Source organism: Petaurus breviceps, unplaced genomic scaffold (assembly GCF_028583685.1).
Source record: "Petaurus breviceps papuanus isolate PSGF00001 unplaced genomic scaffold, PetGlider_PUasm1.0 90740, whole genome shotgun sequence".
NCBI lineage: Eukaryota > Metazoa > Chordata > Mammalia > Diprotodontia > Petauridae > Petaurus > Petaurus breviceps.
Window position 1 is genome coordinate 3,675,400 of NW_027187330.1, and position 24,196 is coordinate 3,699,595.

Here is a 24,196-nt window from a genome sequence, read left to right on the forward strand (position 1 = left end):
ATGGCAAGCTATTCCTATTAATTATTAATCATTCACCCCACTCCCTTGATCATTTCAATTCCTAGCTATGGTTGTTCTTTGTTCTTGAAGGGCAGTGACCACACATATTAAGAGCAGTGCTCCAGTATCCTGACATATTAGGACACAGGAGGCGGTGTAGTAGAGTGTTGAAGGAGCTCTCTGAAGGGTCATCATTTAAGATTTCCAGAATGGTAATGGATAGTCAAGGGCACACCATCCTATATAGTTGGTATTGTTCTTTCACAAATACCTGATACTTGACCCTATTAAAATTCATTTCAGATGTTCTTATCAGTCTTAGCTTCACCCCAGGGGCCTCTACAGGACTCCTGGCTATGATATTATGCTAAAGGTTCAGAATTTCTCCAGGGCACACAAACTTGGGGTTACTAGAGAGGCAGCCCCTTTTTCCATTAGATCTGTATCAATGGAATAAGTCATGGTAGTAGCAGAAATAAATGTCTGGGTTTTGATCACGTGTATCATGAATCCCTTGTTATTCCTTCAGGTTCTGGTGAACACGCTCTGTGTTCAGGGACTCATTTTCTCACTCTTGTGTCATCTAAGAAGTCCTTGAGGACTTCCAGGGAGCTGGTCCATGTGGCTCCATCTTCTCCAGGGGCCATCTAGTTGCTAAGACCATGTGGTTGAAGGTACTTACACATAACCCTTCCCAAGGTTTCCATGCCTTGCCATTGGACCCAGATGGCTCCAGAAAGAGAGAGTGGGGCTAGTGACTTTGTACAGCTCTACCTCGCTTAAAACCAGTTCACTCCAAAGTCATAGATAGCATCACCTTCCTGATACCATGATCATTCAAGAACAAAGGACCAACAGCAACAATGGCTCCTGGCAGTGAAGCTCTGTCGATGCCAAGACCCCTCCCTACCTAGGGCCTGTCTACTGCTAGAGAGAGACTTCTATTTCTAGCTATCTTATTTAGATCTCTCTAAATTTCTGGTACTCAGCTCCAGATCCACAAAAGCCCTTGCCAATCAATCATCCTCAGATACTCATTCTAAATGAGGTACAAAATAAATGCCCTGGTCACCAGACTCCAGAGACCCTCCAATCTCCCAAACAAAGTTTCCCAGTAACAACATTAAATTGATCAGTCTTCCCCTAATCTTGGCCTACATAAGGAATTCTCAAAATGCTTTTTGGTGGCCTATATTCTGATTGCATCTAACTGTCATACTTTGAAGGCTTCCCTATTTCCTTGGTCTCAGGCATTCTTTCCCATTTTGAAAGCCTCTTTCTTCTTTCAGAGGACCTCTTGGACGTTTTTTTGTTGTCAGCCAGGCAGGTTTTTCTTTGGAAGGCCCCATCTTTTTGATCTGGGGCTAACAATGAGGTGCCTTGAACTAAACACCAAGCTTTCTGGGAATAATGTACTTTCTTAACTCTTCCTTTCAATTTCTTCCTTACTGTTGCCAACCTGGATATAATTCTGGTTTCTAAAATTGAATATCTGGGTGATGGATCTGTTAGAGATGCTTTCACTCTTTAACCAGAATGTGTACTGAATAAGTCATTCTAATGGCCCATTAGCCCTGGGCATTTTCATGCCTTTCCAAGAGATGCTGTTCTCATGAGTCATTTTAATTCACATTTATATTAAAGGCAAATTCAGAGTCACCACTGCAATGACATACTTTTGAAATTGTCATTTTTGTGCTTTTGGGTATGGATGGAAATTTAAATTATAGAATGTCCTTCTTTAAAAAATGGAATCCTTTAATAAAGACACCAGATGTTATGGAGGTGTTGAGAAGAGACATGCAAAAGTATAGACAATGATAAAGAAAGTGCTGGCTTTTTTACTAAGCTAGAGTAGAAGCAAAAAGAATAAGGAGAAGCTAGGTTTGCTGCTTGGGCCAGATGGGAAGCTGTGCACAGGCAGAGAGAAAGAGGGAATTATTCAACTCCTTTTTTGTTCCTGTTTTCTTCAATGAGGATAATGGTCTTCAAACAGAAAAGGTTAGAATCACAGGAGTTAAAAAGGAATTGAAACTCAAGATAAAGAGAGTGTATGAGATCACTTAGTTGTCCTCAATGAGCTCACATCACCTCTCCTGAAAAAATTACATGCAGGTAGCAAAGAACTTGCTATTGCTAAAGTACTGTCTGTGACCTATGAGTGACCATGAAGCATGTGAAAAGTATCCCAGCAATAAAGACTGGGAATATTGAGGTTTTTCAAGGGAGGAAAACTTCTTGAAAGCAGAGATTGTCTCACCTTTGTATTTCTATCTGCAATGCTTAGAATAGTGCCTGGCACACAGTAAGTCTTTAATAAATGATTAAATATTTATTAAGCAAACTATAGATTGGTGACTTTGATATTCATATATGGACAAAAAATTTAAGTAAGTATTAAATGAATGGTTTGTGAGCATCTAGCACTTAGAAAGGCAAACTGTAGGCTTCATGACATAGCAGGGCCATTTAGAACAACTCATGCCAGACAAGATGATCTCCAAGGTCTCTTGTAGCTTTAAATATATGATCTCATTGACCTAATTTCCTTGATCGATGGGATCACTGGACTGGTCAATTCATCCAAAGGTCAAGGATCTGTAATTTCAATAGATCACCTAAATCCCCCCTCCCTTTTTTGGATAGGGTTACTAGATTGGCTTGATCTCTTTAATGGGGGACTTCGAAAGATCCAATTCATTGTGCAACATTATATATACTTTATATGTTATAAGGCCGCTAGTACTTTCCCCAATAAAGTTACCTTACATTGGCTCTTTGTATATCTTGTTCATAGTTATTTGTGTACATGTGGTCTCCACCATTATAAAATAAAATAAAATTATATGGTATGGTATGGTATGGTATGATATGATATAACATGATATTATATGATACAATGTAATACAGTACAATACAATATAATATAAGGTCCTGGAAAGAGCAGGGTCTGTTTTCCATTTTTCTATTCCTGGTACAATGCCTGACATATTAAGAGCTTAATGAATGCTTATTAATGATTGATTAGCAGGCAATTCTCAGGGAACTGTTTAAGAGAGGTTGACTTGTCAACATCACACGGCTATTAAGTGTTTGGAAGCAAGACTGTAATTCAGTTTTCCCCAACTCAAATTGTAGCTTGCTAATCACTGCATGACGATGCCACTTTATCGGTCTACTGGAAATTACTAATCAAAGAAATGTATAGGTATATAGTATAACTGGATATACATCACTGATAATTATAACTCAGTTTTAAATGATATCTTCCTCAACACAAGTATGTGAGGTAGGTAGTACAAGTATTATTATCCTTATTTTGCAGAGGCTAAAGGGCTTTCCCATAGTCAGAGAGAATGAATATCGTAACAAGGATCCGAATCCAGGAATCCTGATTCTAGGTCCAGCATATTTTTCCCATTAAAGTACACTGCCTTTCATGAAACATTTTATAAAGTCTTTCATGATGTATTTACAGAGAAAATGAAGAAAGGTAGCCTAAATAATAAATTATGTGAATCTGAAACTGGTTGAATAACCGGATCTAAAGAATGTTGATTAACGGATCGAAGTCCACCTAAAGGTGGTGCATTGTCAGACTCTGTCCTTGACCATGTTCTGGTCAATATTTCATCAATGACTTAAAAGGAGAACTCAATGGCATGCTCACTAAAACATGTGGATGACACAAAGCTTAAAGGGATAGCTATTATTCTGGCTGACAATAGGTATCGCCAAAGCTGTAGAAAGGTTAGAATTGGAATTCGGAAAGCTAAGATTGAACAGATAAATTTAGTCTTGTACTTAGGCTAGAAAAAAAAAAAACCCAACAAATAACTACATAGAACTGGGGAGATAAGCCCAGACCTGAGTTCATGTGAAAAGGATCTAGGAGTTTTAGGGAACTATAAACCCCAATATGAGAAACCAAGGTAACTTTGTTGAGAAACATGGTGTCCGGAGCAAGGGAAGTGTCAGGTCAATACTGCAATCAACCCGGATCTAACCAGATCTTCAGTATTGTGCTCAGTGCTGGCATCATATTTTACAAGAGGCACTGATGAACTTAAATTTGTCTCATCGGAAGAGGGCTACTAGGATGTTGATAAGACCTTAAACTGTGCCATAAAAAGACTGATTGAAGGTACTAGAGACGTATTCATCTAGAGATTTAGGATGTACGTGATCACCTTCTTCAACCATGGAACAACTGTAACATGGAATGATGACATGGATCCATTAGAGTCATCAGGTGAGAGGTCATCTGGCAATGGTCAGAGAAAGAAAAATCAAGTAGTGGGGGCAGCTAGGTGATGCAGTAGGTCAAGTGCTAGAGTATAGTCAGGAAGACCGACCTGAGTCTAAACTTACCTTAGATAAGTATTGCATGACCCTGGGCAGGTCACTTAACCTCTCTCAGCCTCAGTTTCCTTATCTGTAAAATGGGGGTTATAATAAAACTGACCTTACAGGGTGCTGTCAGATTCAAATGAAATAACTTGTGTAAAGTGCTTTGCAAACCTTAAAGTGGTGTTGTTATCATTAGTATTATTCTTTGCAATTGGTGAGTGTGTGTCTATGCAGTGTGTATGTGTGTGTGGGGGGAGGTAAGTGTGATGTGGGTGGATACTGAGGCTACTGGTTGCCCTCACAAACAAAAGAAAGGTTTATTTTTCTTGAAATATTGTTTCTGTTGTAACAGAAAGACTTCCTAGATTTGTAAAAAAAAAAAAAATGCCTGCTGGAGGAGCAGCTAGGTGACACAGTGAATAGAGCACCAGCCCTATAATCAGGGGGGTCTGAGTTCAAATCTGGCCTCAGACACTTATTAGCTGTATGAGCCTATGTAAGTCACTTAACCCAAATGTCTCAAACAAAACAAAACGAAACAAAAAAACCTCTGACTGCCGGAGATTCTTGTGGGGACAAATTGCTAAAGATTATGAAGTGTTGGGGAAAACAAGTAACTGAAGATCTCTGGGGGCACAGGTGGTGTTTTCAAAACTATTTGGTGACAGAAGACAGGGGGTTCCCAACAGAAAGACGAATTTACAAATAAGTAAATCTCCTAGCTGAGGAGATGGTTTGTGAAAATGCGATTTGGATTTCCGGGTCACAGTTTAAAACATAGGAATACTGTATTCTAGGAGTTAGTCCTAATGAGGACTGGTGAAAAATAAATATGCCTAAGATCTTACAGGGAAGACTTTAAATGGAAAAGGGGAAGGGAGAAAATTGGTCATGGAAACTGACCAAGCTTCATTCCACAGAGAGTAATGGGTAGAAGAGCGGCAGAAAGGGCTGGTAATTCACACGATACAATATCCAAGAAAAGCCCTATCAATGAAACCCATGGCCTCATGAATAACAAAAAGGGTGAAAAAGAGAGCTCAACACAAAGTAAATTTGACTTCAGAAGTATCCTAAGACTGGGAAAGATGGGACTCATGACCAGAATAAGGCACACCCATATTCAAAAGACACAAAGCAGATGAATGGAGGAGTGGAGTAACACTGTGTGTGAGATACACTGGTGTGAGGAGAGCTGAGCACCAAAAGGGGAAAACATGGTGGAGAGCATTTAGATGGGGATGAAAGGAGGAGCTACCTGGTGTGCCAGTTCTGATCGTGCTATACTACTGGCCTCCCGGAGTAATGGGATTACAAGTTCGGGAAGCAGGACGTACTTGGTTCAGAAGTACAATGTTGAAGTAATGACTTTCTTCAATCATTTGGACATCTGCTAGATCTCTGTTTTTGCCAAAAGTGGAGAAGTTAAAACACAATCTTGATTGGCCTCAATGCTTGCTTCATATTATAAAAAGTGAAAGAAGCTATAAGAGGAACTAATTCTGACCAACAAGGAAGAATAGGGTGTCAAGGTAGAAATAATAGGAATGCTTCAAGCAAATGACTACTTTGACACAGAGCATGATGAAGAAGAAGAAAAAAGATGGGCACAGGTTTATGGGCACGGGAGATTTTGGTCAGGTAGATTTCAAAGAGTTTAGGGAAAAAAGAAATATTAAAAAAAGAAAATTAAATATCTAATAGCCTTGAAGTCAGTCCATGAATAGGAAGCTCTCAAGAATGAAAATTTAATGACATGAGCAGAAATGAATGTCAGAAGAAGGAATATAGGGAAGCTACCTAAAAAGCAATGTGACTATACACTAGTGGAGCTCATCAACCAATTCTAACTTTTAGAAAGATCTGTCTAAAAGACAGGATGGAGAAAATGTAATTGAGGCTAAATACAAAAGAATGGTGTTAGAAGCACAAAATATAATACTGACCTGAGACTCACAATTAATAAGAACAGGCTTTTTTTCTTTTAAAAAAATGAAATTGGGGTGGCTATGTGGTGCAGTGAATAGAGCACCAGCCCTGGAGTGAGGAGGACCTGAGTTCAAATACGACTTCAGACACTTAACACAAAAACTAGCCATGTGACCTTGGGCAAGTCACTTAATCTCAATTGCCCTGCTTTCCCCCCTCCAACAAGGAAAAAAATGTACAGGGAGGATCAAAGACAGAATAAAACCACTGTTTGAGGTGAATGGGATGATAACAGGAGATGAAAATGTGAAGGCTGGACTACTCAATATTCTCTGGAAACTTGTCGTCTTATTACTGCATCTGTCCAGAAGGTCAGTAGTATACCTCAGTAGCAATAGGCATGCTAGGTGTCTCCTCCTTTCACCCCATCTAAATGCTCTCTACCATGTTTCCCCCTTGGCTTTCTTAGTTATCTCCACATGAATATCGCTTCTTGACAGAAAAGTACCTCAGTGCTCCTTTTTTTCTCTTCAAGAAAAATGATCCAAGGGGTTGGGAAAGAACAGAACAGAAGAAGTAAACTAAAAGTTGAAACCGAAGAGAAGTGAAGTTTACCTGTCCTTAATGAGCTCAAGCCATCAGTTCTAGACAGCTGCTTCCTGGGGGAATGACAGAAGTAGCAGCTACGATTACTCAGCCATGTTTAATGATCTCTGAAACATCATAGTAAGTAGGATAGGTGCCTCTGGTCTGGAGCAAAGTGAATGTTCAAATTTTTAAAAGACAGTAGAGTCTGCAAATTCCTGGCCAATGAGCTTGACTTCTATTCCTGGAAGGATTCTAGAATGCATCATTAAAGGACTGGTTTATGAACACTTAACATTTTTAGTAATTGCTGATAATAAAAACAACTTGACATCATCAGAAACAGGTCACAGCATATTAATTTAATCTCCTTTGCTGACAGTGTCATTAGATCAGTATATCAGAGGAATATGGTAGATATTAAATAATTTTATTTTAATGAGGCACATTATGATTGGAGAAAGGATTATACTGGTGGTATAATTCAGTGAATTCAGAACTAACTGAATGAATGGAACTGAAGATTAGTAATTAATAGGTTGGGTCATCTTAGAAGGAGTTCTTAAAGAGAATGCTCCATTTAAAATTTTAAACTGAACTAGAGAAACAACAGCTATGAACTTGGCAATTGTAACATGTCTTTATGAGAAAGTATTGATGTATAGAAAAAAGTTAACAATTGATAAGAAACATTGGACAGTAAGAATCTGTCAATTTCCTCAGCCATGATAAGCCCATAAGACCTAGGTGGTCCCATCAGAAGCACAGAATGTTAGAGTTGGAAGTTCTACCTTGGCAATCATCTAGTTTTACAGTTGACCGTTGTTCTTGTATCATAATCTCTTCCTTTTAACTCCTTAATCCCCATCATCAAACCCTTCTTTTTAAGAAGGAAAAACATTTGAACAAAGCCACTAGCCATGTGGGGTATTCCCCAATGTCGTGGTCCCTATCTCTATAAGAATAAAAGAGGTATATTTTCAAATCATTTCTCCAAGACTTAAAACTGTTCATTCTTATTTGTCAGATTTCACTGCTTTTGCAGTGTTATTGTTTTCATCACTCCAGTTCTTGTGCCCACTGTTCTCTTGGTTCTGCTTTCTTTCACTTAGTATTGTTCCACATGAACCTTCCTGTGGTTTTCTAATTTTTTATATTCATAATTTTTTATGAAACAATATTTCATTAGTGACATATACCACAGGTTGTTTGCCCATTCCCCAATCAATGTGCACCCATTTTATTTCCATTTTTTCCTCTACCGATTAAATAACAAGCATTTATAAAGAACCTGCTAATCCCAGTCATTTTTCTTGGTTCTGTGACTACAAAGATAAAAATGTATAGCCCTTGAACTCAATATGTTCTATGGGGGAAAATAACAGACATTACACATAAGTATGAAATAAACGCAAGGTTATTTTGGAGGGGGGGAACTAGCAGCTAGGGGGATTAGAGAAGGATGAATGTATGAGGTGGCACCTGAGTTGAGCTTTGAAGGAAGCTGAGGATTCTAAGAAATGGAGGCACCATTTTAAAAATATCTGAGACCTTTCTTTTTGCCAGTGACCTTGATGGGGTATACACTCCACAGAGGGATCACAGTTTCAAATTGTTTCCCAAAACAGGAAGAACAATCCCAGTTGCACCAACACCAAATTCAACTTTTAACTGAAGAGGAAACTGAAGCGTAGGAAGAAGGAAATTTACCTAAATCTACATAGGAAGGAAATTGGGTTTACAGGATCATAGACTGAAAGCTAGAAAGGACTTTATAGATTATCTATCTGAGGGATGACTTGAATACTGGTCTGTTGTCTCCTAGTCCAGTGATCTTTCATCTATGCTACACCACCCTGAAAACTTGTTTGAGTAGCCAGTCAGCTTTTCTCTAGTGACTCCTTTTTTCAGGCCTAGTATGCTTTTATTTTTTGCTCTTTGGAGGGGGGAAGGTAGGGCAATTGGGGTTAAGTGACTTGCCCAAGGTCACATGGTTAGTTTTTTGTGTTAAGTGTCTGAGGTCAGATTTGAACTCAGGTCCTCCTGGCTCCAGGGCTGGTGCTCTATTCATGTGCCACCTAGGTGCCTCTTTCAGCCCTAGTATGACATTCAAATTTGGAGGGCTAATGGATGGAGCAGCCTAGAAGCCTGAGATACTAAGGTCCTCCAAGTACAGCAAATCCTCCATAGAAATACGTATTCACAATTTCACGAGTGGGGCTAATTATGGGCTAAGGACTCTGTCCCCAGTACTTAATTGGAAGCTATGATACTAGTTTTCTCCAAAGCAGTGGCCTCTGTATTGGGTAGTGATTGCTGATTTTCTTTGCATTAAGATAACCTTCATCAGAGTTTCCATTAATGTTATAGCAACATGGCATTTGGCTTTAATTTCTATGGAGTACTCGTGGTTTGGATTTCCTGGGATTATTCTATAACTTTCCCAAGTTTTGATTGAGGACCATGGCTAGGAGGGAAAAATGGTGGATTCCAGGTGCTACTTGTTGTCCCCAAATGACTACAGATCCTTGAGCCAAAAGAAACACAACACCCTCCCTGCTTTCGGGGTGTATCTGGAGAAGTTGCAAACACATGTTGTTTGTCTTGAGAAGTGGCCAATATTTTTAAAGTACCAATAAACGAAATGTATTTATAGTAAATCGTTTTCCCATCATAAAGAAAGACTGAACGCCTAACTCCCACTTTGAGTGTGGTGATATGATCAACAGGGAAGAAATGCCCACAAATTCAACTCCCCTTTTATCCAGAAAAGGAAACTGCGGTCCGACAGGAGAAGTGACTTGCTCCTGGTTACACAGCAAATCAGTGATGGGATTGGGACAAGAACCTGGAGTTCGAAACTCCCAGGCTGGTGCTCTTTCCATTACACAATATCTCCTCCTCTTCTTCCTAGTCCCTTTTTGTATTTTTACTGCTTACCCCTGACCATGAGGCGAATATGTGTGCACTTGTGTGGGAGCCACCAGAGAGAAGTGTTTTTCTTATTTAAAAGAAGGTGAACATAAGAATAATGTCCCCCAAGAGGAGAGTGAAAGTATCAGCTGTTCAGGGAGCAAAACTGCAGCCACAGGCGTTCATTCATTTTACTCATTCCTTCATTCACTCTCATTTTTTTCAACCATTTGCTGAGAACCTGCTAGAGGAAATTCACTGTGTTCAGGAATACAAAAAAAGAAATACTGTCTGGTCTTTGCCCTCAGAGTTTCCAGTTTAGAGGAGAGGTTAAAACATAGGGAAACATCAGGCAAGAGTTCCCCTTCTTTAAGATTACCTTCAACATAATTGGCATTATCTTGTTTGTGTAGAATTTTTTACAAGTTCTTTCCCCTACTAGACTGTAAACTCCTTGAGAGCAGGGATTTTTTTTGCCTTTCTTTATATTTCTAATACTTTTCACAGTGTAAACCCATAGTGAGTGCTAAATAAATGCTTGCTGAATGACAAGGCAGCATTTGTGAAGTACCTTTTGTGTGCCTGGTGCTGGGGATATGAAAATAAAAAGCAAATAATTCTTCTTCTCAAGGAACTTACATTCTGTCATACAGATGAACTGGAGTATAATTGGTGAGGGATTAGGTGAGGGGTAAATCACTTCAAGCTGGTGTGTATATATGTATGGAAGGATGAGGTCAGATCACATAGGAGGGGTAACATTTGAGCTGGATGTTAAAGGATGAGTAGCACATCATCAAAATGAAATGGTGCTGGGGAAGAGCATCCAAGTGGTTGAACCTTAGCTTGACTTCTCCCCATTGCCCAAGAAAGTCTGTACTCCAGGACTGAACCTCAGGAACACCAAGGCTGTAGGGTCCTACAAACAGGCTGTTTGTGGACTTGAGGCTCCTTTGTAACACTCAGATTCCTTGAGCTTTAGGGATAGTTTGCGTACATGGTGGAGGTGAACTCCTGGAGTACAGCCTTCCTTCCTTGGGCAAACACCCACACGGCACAGAAATGGTCACTGTCAAACATGAATTATGACACTTCTTATTAAAATCAGCAGCCTTGCTCTACAGATTCTTGGCACAGGATGTGCACTCCACAGCCAAGAAGGCAGCATGACTTCATGGGCAGAGAGAGAGTTATAAAAAACTCAACTGCTCCCCTTCAAATTCAATGACCTTGCCCCTTCTTTGAGACTTTGATATTGCTGCCTTGAAAGTTTCCCGTGTCTTGGCTTCCATGACTCTCCACTACTATGGTCTGCCTCCAGCCTCTCTTCTTTTGTCTCCTTTGATAGCTCCTCCCCACCTTCCTCAGAGTGCATTCTGCACTTCTGCATGTATCCTTCCACTGGAGACCTCACCAGGATTTCAGCTAAGTTCACATCCAGCCTCATTCCATTTCATCTTTGACACAACTCTCTCTTTTACCTCCTTGACCAAATCTGTCACTGAATTTGGCTACTTTTCTTGGCAATGGCTCTTAGATGTTCCCCTGGCTCTTCATTCATGTTCTTTTTCAAGACCTTCATTGTCTCATGCCTGATTTACTTCTAGACGGTGTCTGTGCTGCTTGGTCTCCCGCTTCTCCAACTTGTTCTGCATATTAGAGCCTGAATAATCTTCCTTAACTTCGATTCTATCATGCCACTCTTTGCATGACCCACACTTGACCCAGACCCCAGCAAAGAGTAAGGACTCACTTAATAGATGCTCATACAATGAGCACAAATCTACAGTGGCTTTTGTGATATTGGTTTGTAGTGTGAAGAATACTAGACTTAGAATCATAGGACCTGTGGTTACTTATTACCAGAGTGACCTGGAGCAAAGAAGTTAACCTCTCTGGAGCCTCCTTTCTTTATCCATAAAATGGTGTTAATAATATCTCTGAGTGCTTATTTTGAAGGGTTATAATGAGGATCAAATGAGCTATGCTACATAAAACTCTTTGCAAACCTTAAGCCACTATGAAAAAGCCAATTATTTGGGATGATGATGACCTTGGGCAAGTCACTTAACTTCTTTGAATCTATTTTCTCCTATCCCAAATGGGGAAGTTGGATTAAATGATCGTCTAAGGTCCCTAAGGCAGTTCAAAGTGCTGCCATTCTATCATATTTTTGTTTTGACACTTACAAGAATACTCCTATGATTGAAGGTAAATTGTCTCTAGATATCAATAATACGGTCTAGGCCAAAGTATGTCTGATGCAGGGATTAGTCCACACTGCCCACCAAAGTTACTTTCTGAAAATAAGTCTTTATTTCTTCCCTTCAGCAATGTGTAACTGAAGAGCTGCAGCTCCCCGGTTTTACCACCAGGGATCACTCTTGGTAATTTACTGAGGGAGCTGGTAAAAGAATTCTAAACAATAGTACACTATGTTCTCTTTACCAGATTCAACTCATTTGCAAAAGCCTGTGCCTTATAATGCCCTCTTAATATGTAGGATGATAACGCTGGTTGAAAGGAAAAAAAATGGCCTAAAATTGCCAACTTCTTAAGTGGAATGCCTCAAGGACCAGCCCTTGATTCTGGCCTGTCTTAGATTTTAATCAATGACTCAGAAGAAGGCAAAGTTGTAATGTTTTGTCAACTCTGCAGATGACACAAAGCTCAAAGAAAATTCTTGGTCATCTGGTGAATTAGGGTTCAGAAAGATTTCCATAGGCTAGAATGATAGGATAAAACTGAGATGAAATTTTAAAGGAAATTTTATAAATCCCTATATTGGGTTCAAAGGACAGCTAGGTGGTACAGTACACAGAGTGCTGGCCTGGAGTCAAGAAGACCTGAGTTCAAATCTGACCTCAGACACTTACTAACTATGTGACTCTGGGCAAGTCACTTAATCCTGTTTGCCTCAGTTTCCTCAACTGTAAATGAGCTGGAAAAAATGGCAAACCAATCCAGTATCTCTACCAAGAAAATCCCAAATGAAGTCATGAAGACTTGGACACAACTGAAAAATTGACTAGACAACAACAAATGTAGGTTCAAAGCAACATATTATATCTGTTTAGACAGTAGTTCATACGAAAAAATTCTAGGAGTTTTTGTTGACTACAAGCCTGGTAGAACCCAACAGCGTGATGCAGCTGCTAAAATGAGGTGAATACAATCTTAGGATAGGTTGATGGAAGAACATACTTGTCTAATCTGGGACACCATACATTAAGTGCAGGCACTGTTAAACTAGATCACATTCAGAGCAGGGCACCAAGCTGTTGTAGCATCTGAAAACCATGTCATAAGAGGACTTGTTGAATCAACTGGGGATGTTTAGCCCAGAGGTGAAAAGACTTTGTGGGGAGATATGACACCTTGTCTTCATGTATCCAAATATCTGTTAGGGAGAAGAAGAATAGATTCCCTGTCTTCAGAGAACAGAGCTTGGACCAATGGGTGGCAGATTTGAAGAGACAAATTTAACAAGGTAGCTGAGTTGGGCACAACATTTTTATAAGGGGGCAGATTTTCTGTCAAAATAAGAAAAAAAAAACTCTAACAAAATCAGAATTCCCCAAAATGGAATGAGTTGCCAGTGAACTCCCCATTATTTGGCATATATTCTAGCAGAGACTGGATTATGATCTCTAAGGGATGTTGTTGAAGCAGCTCTGTGATGGGAGGGAAGTTTCACTAGATGACCTAGAACTTCCATTCAAAATCTAAGATGCTGTAATTCTAAAGTTTGATATCCCCTCAGAGATCGATTCTGTTCTGATTTCCAACACTGAACACTGCAGGTCAGATTTCTCAGAGTATGTCTCTGCATGACATTTCTGCTGCCCTTCCCACCCCTGTGTTATCTCTTTCTGGCAGAAAGTTCTGCCTCTAAGGGCTTCTAATTCCTTTCTTGCCTTAGGTAAAAGAAAAGAAAGCATTACAAAGAAACATCTTGCAAGTGACAGTAAAGCCTTCATGCCTTTTCCCCACCCTAGGAAAGAAGTATTTTTCCACTTTTTCTTTTTGAGATTAACTCCCTCCCTCCTCCCATTTGCTTTTTGACAATTTGAAATAAAGCTGCTAATAATCTCAGATTAGAACTTCAGGAACAGAAAAGCTGAATGCCTATTTGCACAGGGTTTTAACTAGGTTTCTTGAAACTCACGATAGTTGTACAAAATCAAATCCAAGTATCTCTCTGGATTTGAGATTCTTGTGATTGCATCAGCTAAAACTCTGTTCAGATCTGTAGTCTAAGTAACTCTGTGACTTTAAAAACAATAAAGATATCTTGTATTCCTATACTCCTTCAAGATTTACAAGATATTTTCTTGACCACAATCCCTGTGGGTCTGAAGTTTCAAGTGAGTTCTAGTGATCTTAGTTAGGCCTTTATTCATTTGTTTTTTGCCACACCACAAGTCAGTGCCACCAAATGAGATGTGGGAAAACTAAATAGTTAGGTTCCTCAAAGTGTGTGTGACTGAGGCTCAGAGATATTCCAGTGTAAATAAAAACTTGTTGTGCAGTGGACAGAACACAGGACTTGGAGTCAGGAAGCCCTGAGTTCAAATCCTACTACTCACTAGCTGTGTGTCCCTGGGCAAGTCATTTAACCTCTGTCTGCCTCAGTTTCCTCATCTGTAAAGGGGGGACAATAATAGTACCTACCTCCCATGGATGTTGTGAGGATAAAATAAGAAAATATTTCAAAAGAACTTTTGAAACCTTAAAGTGTGACTTATTTATTGTTGTTCAGTCATTTTAGTTGTGTCCTTCATGATCACATTTGGGGTTTTCTTGGCAAATTTCCTTGCCATTTCCTTCTCCAGCTAATTTTACAGATGAGGAAACTGAGGCAAAAAGGGTTAAGTGACTTGGATATCTATATATCTATTTATATGGATATAGAGTGATAAATATAGACATAGATATCCTAATAAGACAAGGTTAAAAATTAAAAGGGAAACTTCAAAATGCTAAGTGATTTATCAGACTGCCCCATCTACTTTCTTGAAATTATTTGCCCTGCAGGAAGTCCTAGGTTTATCTTTAATCTTATGTCAGAATTCTGTCTGGAGCCTCTTCCTGACTGTCCCTTAGCTGATGTGGGACAGTCTTACTGCTATCTTTGTTTAGGACAGAAAGCCCTCCTGGCCTGCACAGATTTAAGGGTCAAGTAACCAAGACAATGATATGAAAGATTGTGTCTCTCTCAGAGTGCATTTGCACCTTGTAAAGAGTGAGCTCCTTTCATATTTAAGAAATCACGTTGTGGACTTCCTGGGGGGAGGGGTGGGAGGTCGGGCGGGGAAGCGGTGGCTCCTCCTCACCTCCACATCCGCCGCCGGAGCAGAGCTTGAGGACGAGGTGAGAGCCGCTGCATCTCAGAGCCTAGCAGAGCGGGCCGGGGGCAGGATCGGGGCCAGGCCGGGCATGGAGCGCGAGGCGGGGTCGGCGGCGGTGGCCCGGAGCGGCCTTCCCTAGCCGGAGCTTGGAGGAGAATGGCCCGGGTGCCCCTTATGGCTGGGCTCTGACCACAATGGTTCCCTGTCCAGCTCTCCTAACAGGTACTTTGTACAGGGTGGAGGCTAAGGGGAAGCACAGCACAGTCCTTCTCACTTGTGTTTTGGAAAACAAAACAAAAAAAGAGCAAATTCTGCTTTGAAGACGTATCCCCAGAGCTTTGGTAGCACAGCCTTGGATCTGGGGTCCTCCCTCACGTAAGCGTGACTCCCTGTCCGCCATGAACCGCCTATCCATCAGCGAACTCTGCTGCCTCTTCTGCTGCCCACCCTGTCCTGGCCGAATCGCAGCCAAATTGGCCTTCCTGCCTCCAGAGCCTACCTACTTGCTTGTGGCTGAGCCTGAGCCAGGTTCCAGTGGAGGGGGCTCCACCCCAGGGAGGGGTTCTGGGGGGGGCCTGGGTCGTTGGAAATTGCAACTGACTGAGCGAGCCAACTTCCAGTATACACAGCGTGATCTAGACCCGACTGAGGTCTTCTTTACCAAGAGCAGTCGGGGAAACCTTATTTCCTGTATGTACGTCCGCTGTGTGCCAGGGGCCAGGTTCACAGTTCTATTCTCCCATGGCAATGCAGTGGACCTGGGCCAGATGGGCAGTTTCTACATTGGCCTGGGCACCCGCATCAACTGCAACATCTTCTCTTATGACTACTCAGGCTACGGGGTGAGCTCAGGAAAACCCTCAGAGAAGAATCTCTATGCTGACATTGACGCTGCTTGGCAGGCCCTTCAGACCACGTATGGCATCAGCCCAGAGAACATCATCTTGTATGGGCAGAGCATTGGAACAGTGCCCACCGTGGACTTGGCCTCACGCTACGAGTGTGCTGCTGTGGTACTGCATTCCCCCCTCACATCGGGCATGAGGGTCGCCTTCCCCGACACCAAGAAGACCTATTGCTTTGACGCCTTCCCCAACATTGAGAAGGTCTCCAAGATCACGTCGCCTGTGCTGATAATCCATGGCACTGAGGACGAGGTCATTGACCTCTCACATGGACTGGCGCTGTATGAGCGCTGCCCCAAAGCCGTGGAGCCACTCTGGGTGGAGGGTGCTGGGCACAACGACATCGAGCTCAATAGCCAGTACTTGGAGCGCCTTCGAAAGTTCATCTCACAGGAGCTGACAAACCAGTGCAACTAAGCCCCCCAGAGAGCACCTGGGGGGTGCACACAGGCCCAGGGAACCCCCAGGGAGCTGGGAGCCACTGCTGATGAGTGACCGTCGCTCAACAGGGTCAACCGCTAAAGGATTGGGAAGTGGGGAGGATTCCCCACCCCTGGGCTGGCTTCTCCATATCCGGTGCCCATGGCCTCTTCTGACATCCACTCCCCTTCCAGGAGAGGGGACAGAACGACCCCCATCTTTCTCCCCACAAGGTTCACAGTGATGACCCCAAACTGCTGCTAACACTCGGGCTGCCCCCACCACCTGGGAGGGGCTGGGCTATCCAAACCCCCTCATCTCCTACTTCCTTTCCCTCTACCAGGACAACAGCAATAATCCATCAGCCAAGTGTGGTAGGGGAGGACCTCAGTGGACCTCATTCTTCCCCACAGCCCTCTCCCCAAATCCCAAATGCCTGGGAAGGCAGTGACTGCATGAGAAACCCCTGCCCTCCCTCCCCACACAGCTCTCTCTGCCAATCAGGGAGGGCTAGTCCTGCCACACTCCAAGCCCCAACGTGGCTCCCTCCCAGCAGGGCTCTTTATGATTTCAGACACTCAGATTCCCCTTCCCTATTCTTCCCAATATGTACAGATATACAGATAGACGGAAATATATCTGCATTCATTTTGGAAGCAAAAACAAAGAAATTAAAGATTTAAAATTTTACCAAAAAAAATCACGTTGTGCCTTGTAAAGTATATAAAAATTTTAGGGGGATAATTTTCACATAATAAATTGAGAAAAGTAGCTGAGTAAAGATATGAATTCATCCCAGGGCATTAATTACCTTTGTATCCTTTTCTCTCTTTTACATGGACCAATAGGTAAGATACAGAATTTAAAACAAACAAATTAGGGAGCTTTGAACCCTAGAGCTGCTTAGTGATGATAAGACAAATGGCTATTGTCTGGTTATGGCTTAGCCTATAGAGATGAAGACTGAGAAATGTACTATATTACCCAAAGTTAGGGTGAGGTGTTTCACAAGGAAACCAGTCTTGTACCTGGATAAGTTGTTAAAAGGAAAAGCTAAACATGAAGGCCATTAACTTGCTGAGATAATCCTGCTGTCCTATTTCCAGCTGGACGTAGTAGGATGCAGAACCAAAGTCCCAGGAGAACAAGAACTGGGGAGGTTTCTGCAAGTCCTCCAGTAAGGGTCCCTGTTCTTTTTAACGTGTTAGCTAGAGTGTTATACCTAGTTGGGGGCTCAGAGCTAGAAAAAAAAAATAGCAGAATTATGATTCCTTTTGTTCCAACTTACCAGAGCAGAGAAAGGTTGTTTATAGCAGGAAATCCATCTAGATGAAAGTCAATAGGAGGGTGAAGAACAACCCTGCTCACCATATCACACCCCTATTGCTACCAGTCTCATAATGCTCTCTCCCACATCTGAGCGCCTGTTACCATATTCACAGTAATTTGGCTCTCATTTGTTCTGTTCCATATGTTAAATCTTGTCCCAAGAATGATACAGTAAACTCAGCTCCTTGAAGTCACTGGGCAAGTCTCAGATTTACTTTACTTCTCCTACAACCAGTATTGACAGAATTGACCATTTAAGAATGACAAGTTTTCTCTGGGTTTCAACCTTTTAAGTATGTATAGATAATAATAACTGTTCATTCCCTGACTCATGACAATTTGATGAAAGTTGAAAAGATGATGTCTGCAAGCATGTGTAATTGGTTGGAAAGTAGATAAATATACCAATGTGAGATTTCACTTGGGGGCTAACATTGCACAGCACTACTGGGCATGGTTTAAGCTGCTAATTGAAAAGATGAATGATTATGAACATATCAACAATAAAGCAAAAACAGATCATATTCCTTCCAAATCACACCACTAGGCTTCTATTCACTTCCAGTTTAACCAACACTGCTCTTAAATTGACTTTTCCCAAAATGTAGAATACACAAAGGTGGTACAAGCAATGGCTGAGTGCCTTTGATAAGGGGCAAAATGGCAACAATTCTTGAATAATATAACGAGGGGGTCCAGGTTGGAGACTTGCATCCTAACAGTCAGGGTTGTATTCAGCTAAAATCAAATTGAAAATAAAGGAAATTAGGTCAACGTGGGGACTGCTAAACAGGAAAAGAGCTTAGGTAGAGTTATAGAAAAACATTTAAGGGCTCCTATGCTACATTTGGGTTGAGCATACAGTAAGGAGGTTTGAAGTAGGCTTATATATGCTCCTCATATAGGTAAAGGTATAGTGAGACATATATAGAATGCCTTCTATGTGCACTAATATGGAAGTATCTTGATTTCATCAAGGTGGGAAGCTTCCAGTGTGATAACTCCCTCTACCAAAAAAGGTTATCTGACTTAGTAAATCAGTCCTTCGGAGTTTCTTGAAGCAAAATGAACATTTAACCTTAACAGAGAGGTTAATGACTTGCCCAGCATCATAGAGTTAGTAAAAGTCAGAGATACATTTTGAATTCAGGTCTTTCTGACCCCAAATTCAGTCCTTCTTTACTACACCATATTTCTTTTCCATGTACTTGAAGAGATGCGTAATAAATGTCTATTGGATAGAATGGAATTGAATTGAATCTACCCCAGGGGAAAACTGAGCTCATTAGACAGTCAGTCAGTCTTCTTTGTCTTCTTCTTTTTCTTTGAGTTGCTGATTTTTACAAGCAGTTCATTTTTTGCCTCATTTACTTGCTGGGAGCTCTGTGCACCCATTCATTTGAGGTCACTTCATTTACTTACAAATCATCCTTTTTGACCTGCTTCGTTCTTCACTTCACAGATTGACTCAGTCCTAAGTGTGGCTCCTGCCACTAAGACATTCAATGAGATATCACAGGAGATATCATACATTGCAGGAATACTAAAATTGCAAGTTTTCCTCTGTCCTATAGTGTCCAGTTAGAATAAATGAGGAAATGTAGTGCTGAAAAAAATAGCAGACTCAATATATTCCCTGCATTTAGGCAGCCTGGTGGTAGATAAAGAATGTTTCCTCAGAGGAAAGCTTCAGATCTCTATTCCCTGTCCACTAATGGTAGTTTAATCTAAAACAATCAATAATGTCTGAGATTTGGTGAAAGTGACAGGCTGCTTGGAATAAGAACCCAGAGGATTATGAGTTAGTATTTTTCTGTCATAATAGTTGGTTCCACAATCAGTTTCAACTTTTCCTTAGAGGATGATGGATAATTTTAGGATGCTTCAGATGTAAACTCAGGGATGACTAATTTGTCTTTCTTTCTGCCACAGTTTAGCTGACATAAGGAAAAACAAGACTGATGAATACCTACTGTTGCCAGGTAACAGCATCCACAGTGCTTCCAGCTACCTTCATGAACCTAGGAAGGAAGAAAGGAAAAACCTCATGAAATGTGAATTAAGTGACACAGGCAAGAGTCGAGTCAAATAATACAAAAGGCAAACTGTGCTTTCTGGCCCAGTGTAAGACCTACAGTAAGAATTAGTGGTTCTTTCTAGGGCTGATTATGGGTCCAAGTGAGGTTGGTTCTTAATCTCCATGCCTATAGGACCACAGAACCTTAGCGTCAGAAGACAACTCAGTGCAACCCTGATTAAAAAGACCTTCTATTCATCTCCAACAAGTGGTCATCCAACTCCCCTTTATGGACCTCAACCAAGGGGAAAGCTGCTAAGTACCAAGACAGCCACCCCCCCCCCCATTCCACTTCTGGAAATCTCTAATTGTTAGGAAGTGTTTCTTTACATCAAGCCTAAATCTTACCTTGCTGCATCTTTTAGACATCAATCCTACTTCTGTCTAGATTCCCACACCCACACAAGTCAGGAAATAATTCTAATAATTATAATTATACAAATAATTATAATCACTAATATACTAGAAATTTAAATATTCAAAGACAGCTACCATTCACCCTCCTAAGTCTTGTCTACCTAAAATGTCTCCAATCCTTTCAATGGCTCCTTAAGTGGTATGATGTTCTGGCCAGAAACTTGGAGGCTCTTCCCTTCCCAGATTGATATCTTTAGGATAGTAAACTGGGCCATCTTTTGTCTCCATTATTACCTAGCCCTTAGTCACTGAATGGGTATGGCCTTAGACAAACTGAGGAAAAGACCTTAATTTAAAAGGTCACCCACTACCTCCTGGGTCATTGCTGGTCATCTTGACTTTTGTCTTGCCACTGGACTCTGATGGGAGTCTCTGGGAGCAAGGCTGATGACTTTGTATAGCTCTGCCTCACTTAAATCTAACTGATGTACAAGTCAAGACACCACCCTTGTGATGTCATTGATCCTCTTTGAAAACAAAGGATCAATGACAACCACAAGGTATATATGGTGCCCAGTCTTCTTGGCCCCCGATCCTCTTCTCTGAACTCTTTCCAGCTAGTCAATGTCCCTTCTAAAATATAATTCCTAAAAGTGGCATAGTGGGACATTTGCTGAATTTGGAGGCTGAAGTCCTGGGTGTAAGTCATAGCTCTGCCTCTTGCTAGCTAGATGATTTGGGGCAACTCACATAAACTCTCTAGGTCTCAGTTTCTTTAACTGGAAGATGAAAGGGTTGGACTCAATGAATTTGATGGTCTCTTCCAGTTCTAAATCCATGATTCTATTATCCTTCTCTAGCTGAAGCCAAATCTGGGCAGAATATAATAGGACCTCAGCCTTTATGTTCTACAGCCTATTTTCATAAAAACTGAAGATTGTGTTCACTTCATTTGGCTTTCATGTTTCTCTCTTGGTTCATATTTGATTCATATTGCAGTTTATGGAAAGCCCAATTTCTGCCAAATTATTCACCTTGGGAACCTCAAGCTTTCACATTTCTTTTTCACCTCCTGTTCCACTTTACCTCTGCTTTTCCTAAGTGATAACCTCCACCTTCTAAGCATCCATGAACATGTGAAATGCCACAACTCTTCAATTTCATGACTTCACTAAACTTCTCCTTTCGTTTCTTATCAATTACCCACCAGCCATTACAACATGGGCATCATCATCTTAAGGCTCTGCTCCACTTTCATGAAATCAAACACTTGCAGCTGGAAGGGGCCTTGAGACCACCAAGTTCGACACACTGAATATATATGTATATTTATGCACATATGTATGTATATATGTGTATATATAGACACATATGTATCTATACATATACACACATACATACATATGTATATATAAACTGAGGGACAGAAAGATTAAGTAATTTGCCTAACATCACATAAGCTTCTTCTTCAGTCCTTTCATCCATGTCTGACTCTTTATGAACCCATTTAGGGTATTCTTGGAAAAGATATTGGAATGATTTGCCATTTCCTTCTCCATCTCATTTTACAGATGAATAAACTGAGGCAAATGGGGTTAAATGACTTGCCCAGGGTCACACAGCTAGTAAAAATCCAAGGCCAAATTTGAACTCTGGAAGATGAGTCTTCCTGACTCTAGGCCTGGCACTCTATCCACTAGATGTGCCACCTAGCTGTCCATCACATAAGCTAGAAAGTATCTAATTTGGTGCTCTACTTTCAGTCCCACCAGAAAATGATCAAATTTGCAATCATCTTGATTTTCTGATTTTTCTCCAATCATGCTTGGCAGTCTTAGATCAAGTCTAGAGAAATCAGTAAAAATTTTGCAGCAATGAAGACATACAGGTTGGAAGCAGCAGAAGCAGGGGCAGAGAATTCTAAGGTAGTAATTACTGAGACATCAAAGTGACCAATCACGAAATCAAAGTTGATTATGGCAGTAAGTGAAGCCAAGATGAGGTTATGTGAACTGGGAGAAAGGAACCGTTTCAAGAAACTGAAGGAAGGCCATGAGAAAAGAAAAGATAGTTTAGTATGAGTGAGAGTATGAAGGGTAAATGGATGGGAGCAGATTTTGCAAGGTCCAGATCTTGGAGATGATATGAATCTGGAGATCTGGTGAGTTCTAAGATGTGACCATGTTGCTTTGTGGTTGAAATGGGATGAAGAAGATTGAGAAAGAGAGAAGTCAGGTTGCTCCTGAGGACATGCACAAAGCATGAGGGTGAGGATGGACTTGAGATTAAAGCAACACTGGGTCCACCTCATCTTTGGAAGCCATCATTTCAGCCTGTCATTCCCTCAAACTTGCATCCTATAGGACTCTCTCTCCTGAAATTATTTACATTCGTTGCTTTTATTTAATTACCATCCACTCCATTCTCATTCCTATATGCTTTGGCTACAGAGCGTATTCACCAAAACCAAACTCCTCTCCTTTGAAGTTATCAATGTTTTTTAATCAAAACTGAGCCTGGAGTTTGAAAGACCTGAGTTCAAATCTGACCTCAGATACTTATTAATTACTTGATCCTGGGCAAATCAACTTAACCTCTGCTTGCCTCCGTTTCTTCAATTGTAAAATAGGGAAAATAATAGCATCAATTTCCCAAGACTGTTGTGAGAATCAAATAATAGAATATCTGTAAAATGCTTTAGTTTGGTGTCTGACACATAGTCAGCACCTAATAAATTCTTGTTTTCTTGCTTAACTGCTTTTTCCTGGAGACATTTTTACTTTAAGAAAGTGTAACTGCTGAAAAAAAATTGAATTATGATTTTTTTAAACATAAGATGATCATATTTTGCTACTCCGCCTTTACTTATCACAGAAATAGTGCAATTTTCACAAACTGGAAAATTCAAACTCACAAAATTAGAAAAACATCCAGAAATTTGCTTGTTGCAGGTTTCCTCTTATTGACTTTTGAACCACTGGCTTATAGATAAATACCTACCCCATTTGCTGTAGCAGCAATCACCCTGGCACACCCAGAATGACGGCTAGTGGAGGTTCTTAGATCTTCTTGACTAGGAAAGATAGCTGTCTAAGGGGTCAACCATCTTTTTAATTACATTCACTGGTTCAGGGGGAAAGTCAACAACACCCTGAACTTCAGAGAAAATCTAAACAAAGAAAATAGAGAAAATACAAGCAGAGAAATAAAAAACAACAGTCAGGGCTTCTAACTATCCAAGAAATTAGCACAGACCAACAGACAGATCCAACTGTCTGACCAAGGCAATACATACATAGATAGTTACCAGAGAGAGAAGCACTAGCATCTGATTTTTCAAAGCTGGAGGAGAGGGGGAAGGTGGGGTGTGCTCCTAAACATCTATCCAGAGTCTCATTTGGTCAAATCACAAGAACACTCTTCCTGTGAGTGAGCCCCAAAGCAAAACACTAACACTCCAGTGTATATACCCTTTTTAGAGCCAGAGGGCATCACAACCCTCCCAACTCAGCTCCTAATTAGAAATTAACAAAAAGTGTGAATGCCTTCCTATAAGTAAGCCTCCCCTAATCAAGCTTCCCTTAATGGGCTCCAACTGAGGCCTATTAATGGGCAGGGAAGATCTTATATCCCATTAATATTACACTCGTCTATGTGCAGGGTCCACTGGCAACAGCATATCCCTTTACTCCTATAGTGATAAGAAACAGAAAACTTACAGCTTTTCTTGCTCAAAAGGTTTAGGGCACTGGGAATCAGAGCAAACCAAAAGTTGGAAAGAAGCGAGAGCCTGTGGCCTCATGCTACAGAAAGCACCAGGTAGCATTGTATAAGGGGAACCCAAAAGACCTTAAGAATGCCCTGAGAAATTGTTACTAAGATTCTGGTGCCCAATGGAGGGGTTTATCTGAAGTTCTGAAAGAGAAAAGAGAGAATAATTATCATTAACCCTGAATGTAAGACTGGGAATAAGTTTTCTG

At 40.9% G+C, this 24,196-nt stretch overlaps 1 protein-coding gene and 1 pseudogene across 1 annotated transcript in view; one reads left to right on the forward strand and one right to left on the reverse strand.

The window, feature by feature from the left end:
- Positions 1–24,196, reverse strand: part of HPSE2 (heparanase 2 (inactive)) — a 730,895-nt gene that overhangs the window by 255,575 nt on the left and 451,124 nt on the right. The window contains exon 6 of the mRNA XM_069067170.1: positions 19,756–19,803. Coding sequence (XP_068923271.1) covers positions 19,756–19,803 — 48 coding nt within the window. The remainder of the gene's footprint in view (positions 1–19,755; positions 19,804–24,196) is intronic.
- LOC138145435 (alpha/beta hydrolase domain-containing protein 17A pseudogene) lies at positions 15,472–16,783 on the forward strand (annotated as a pseudogene).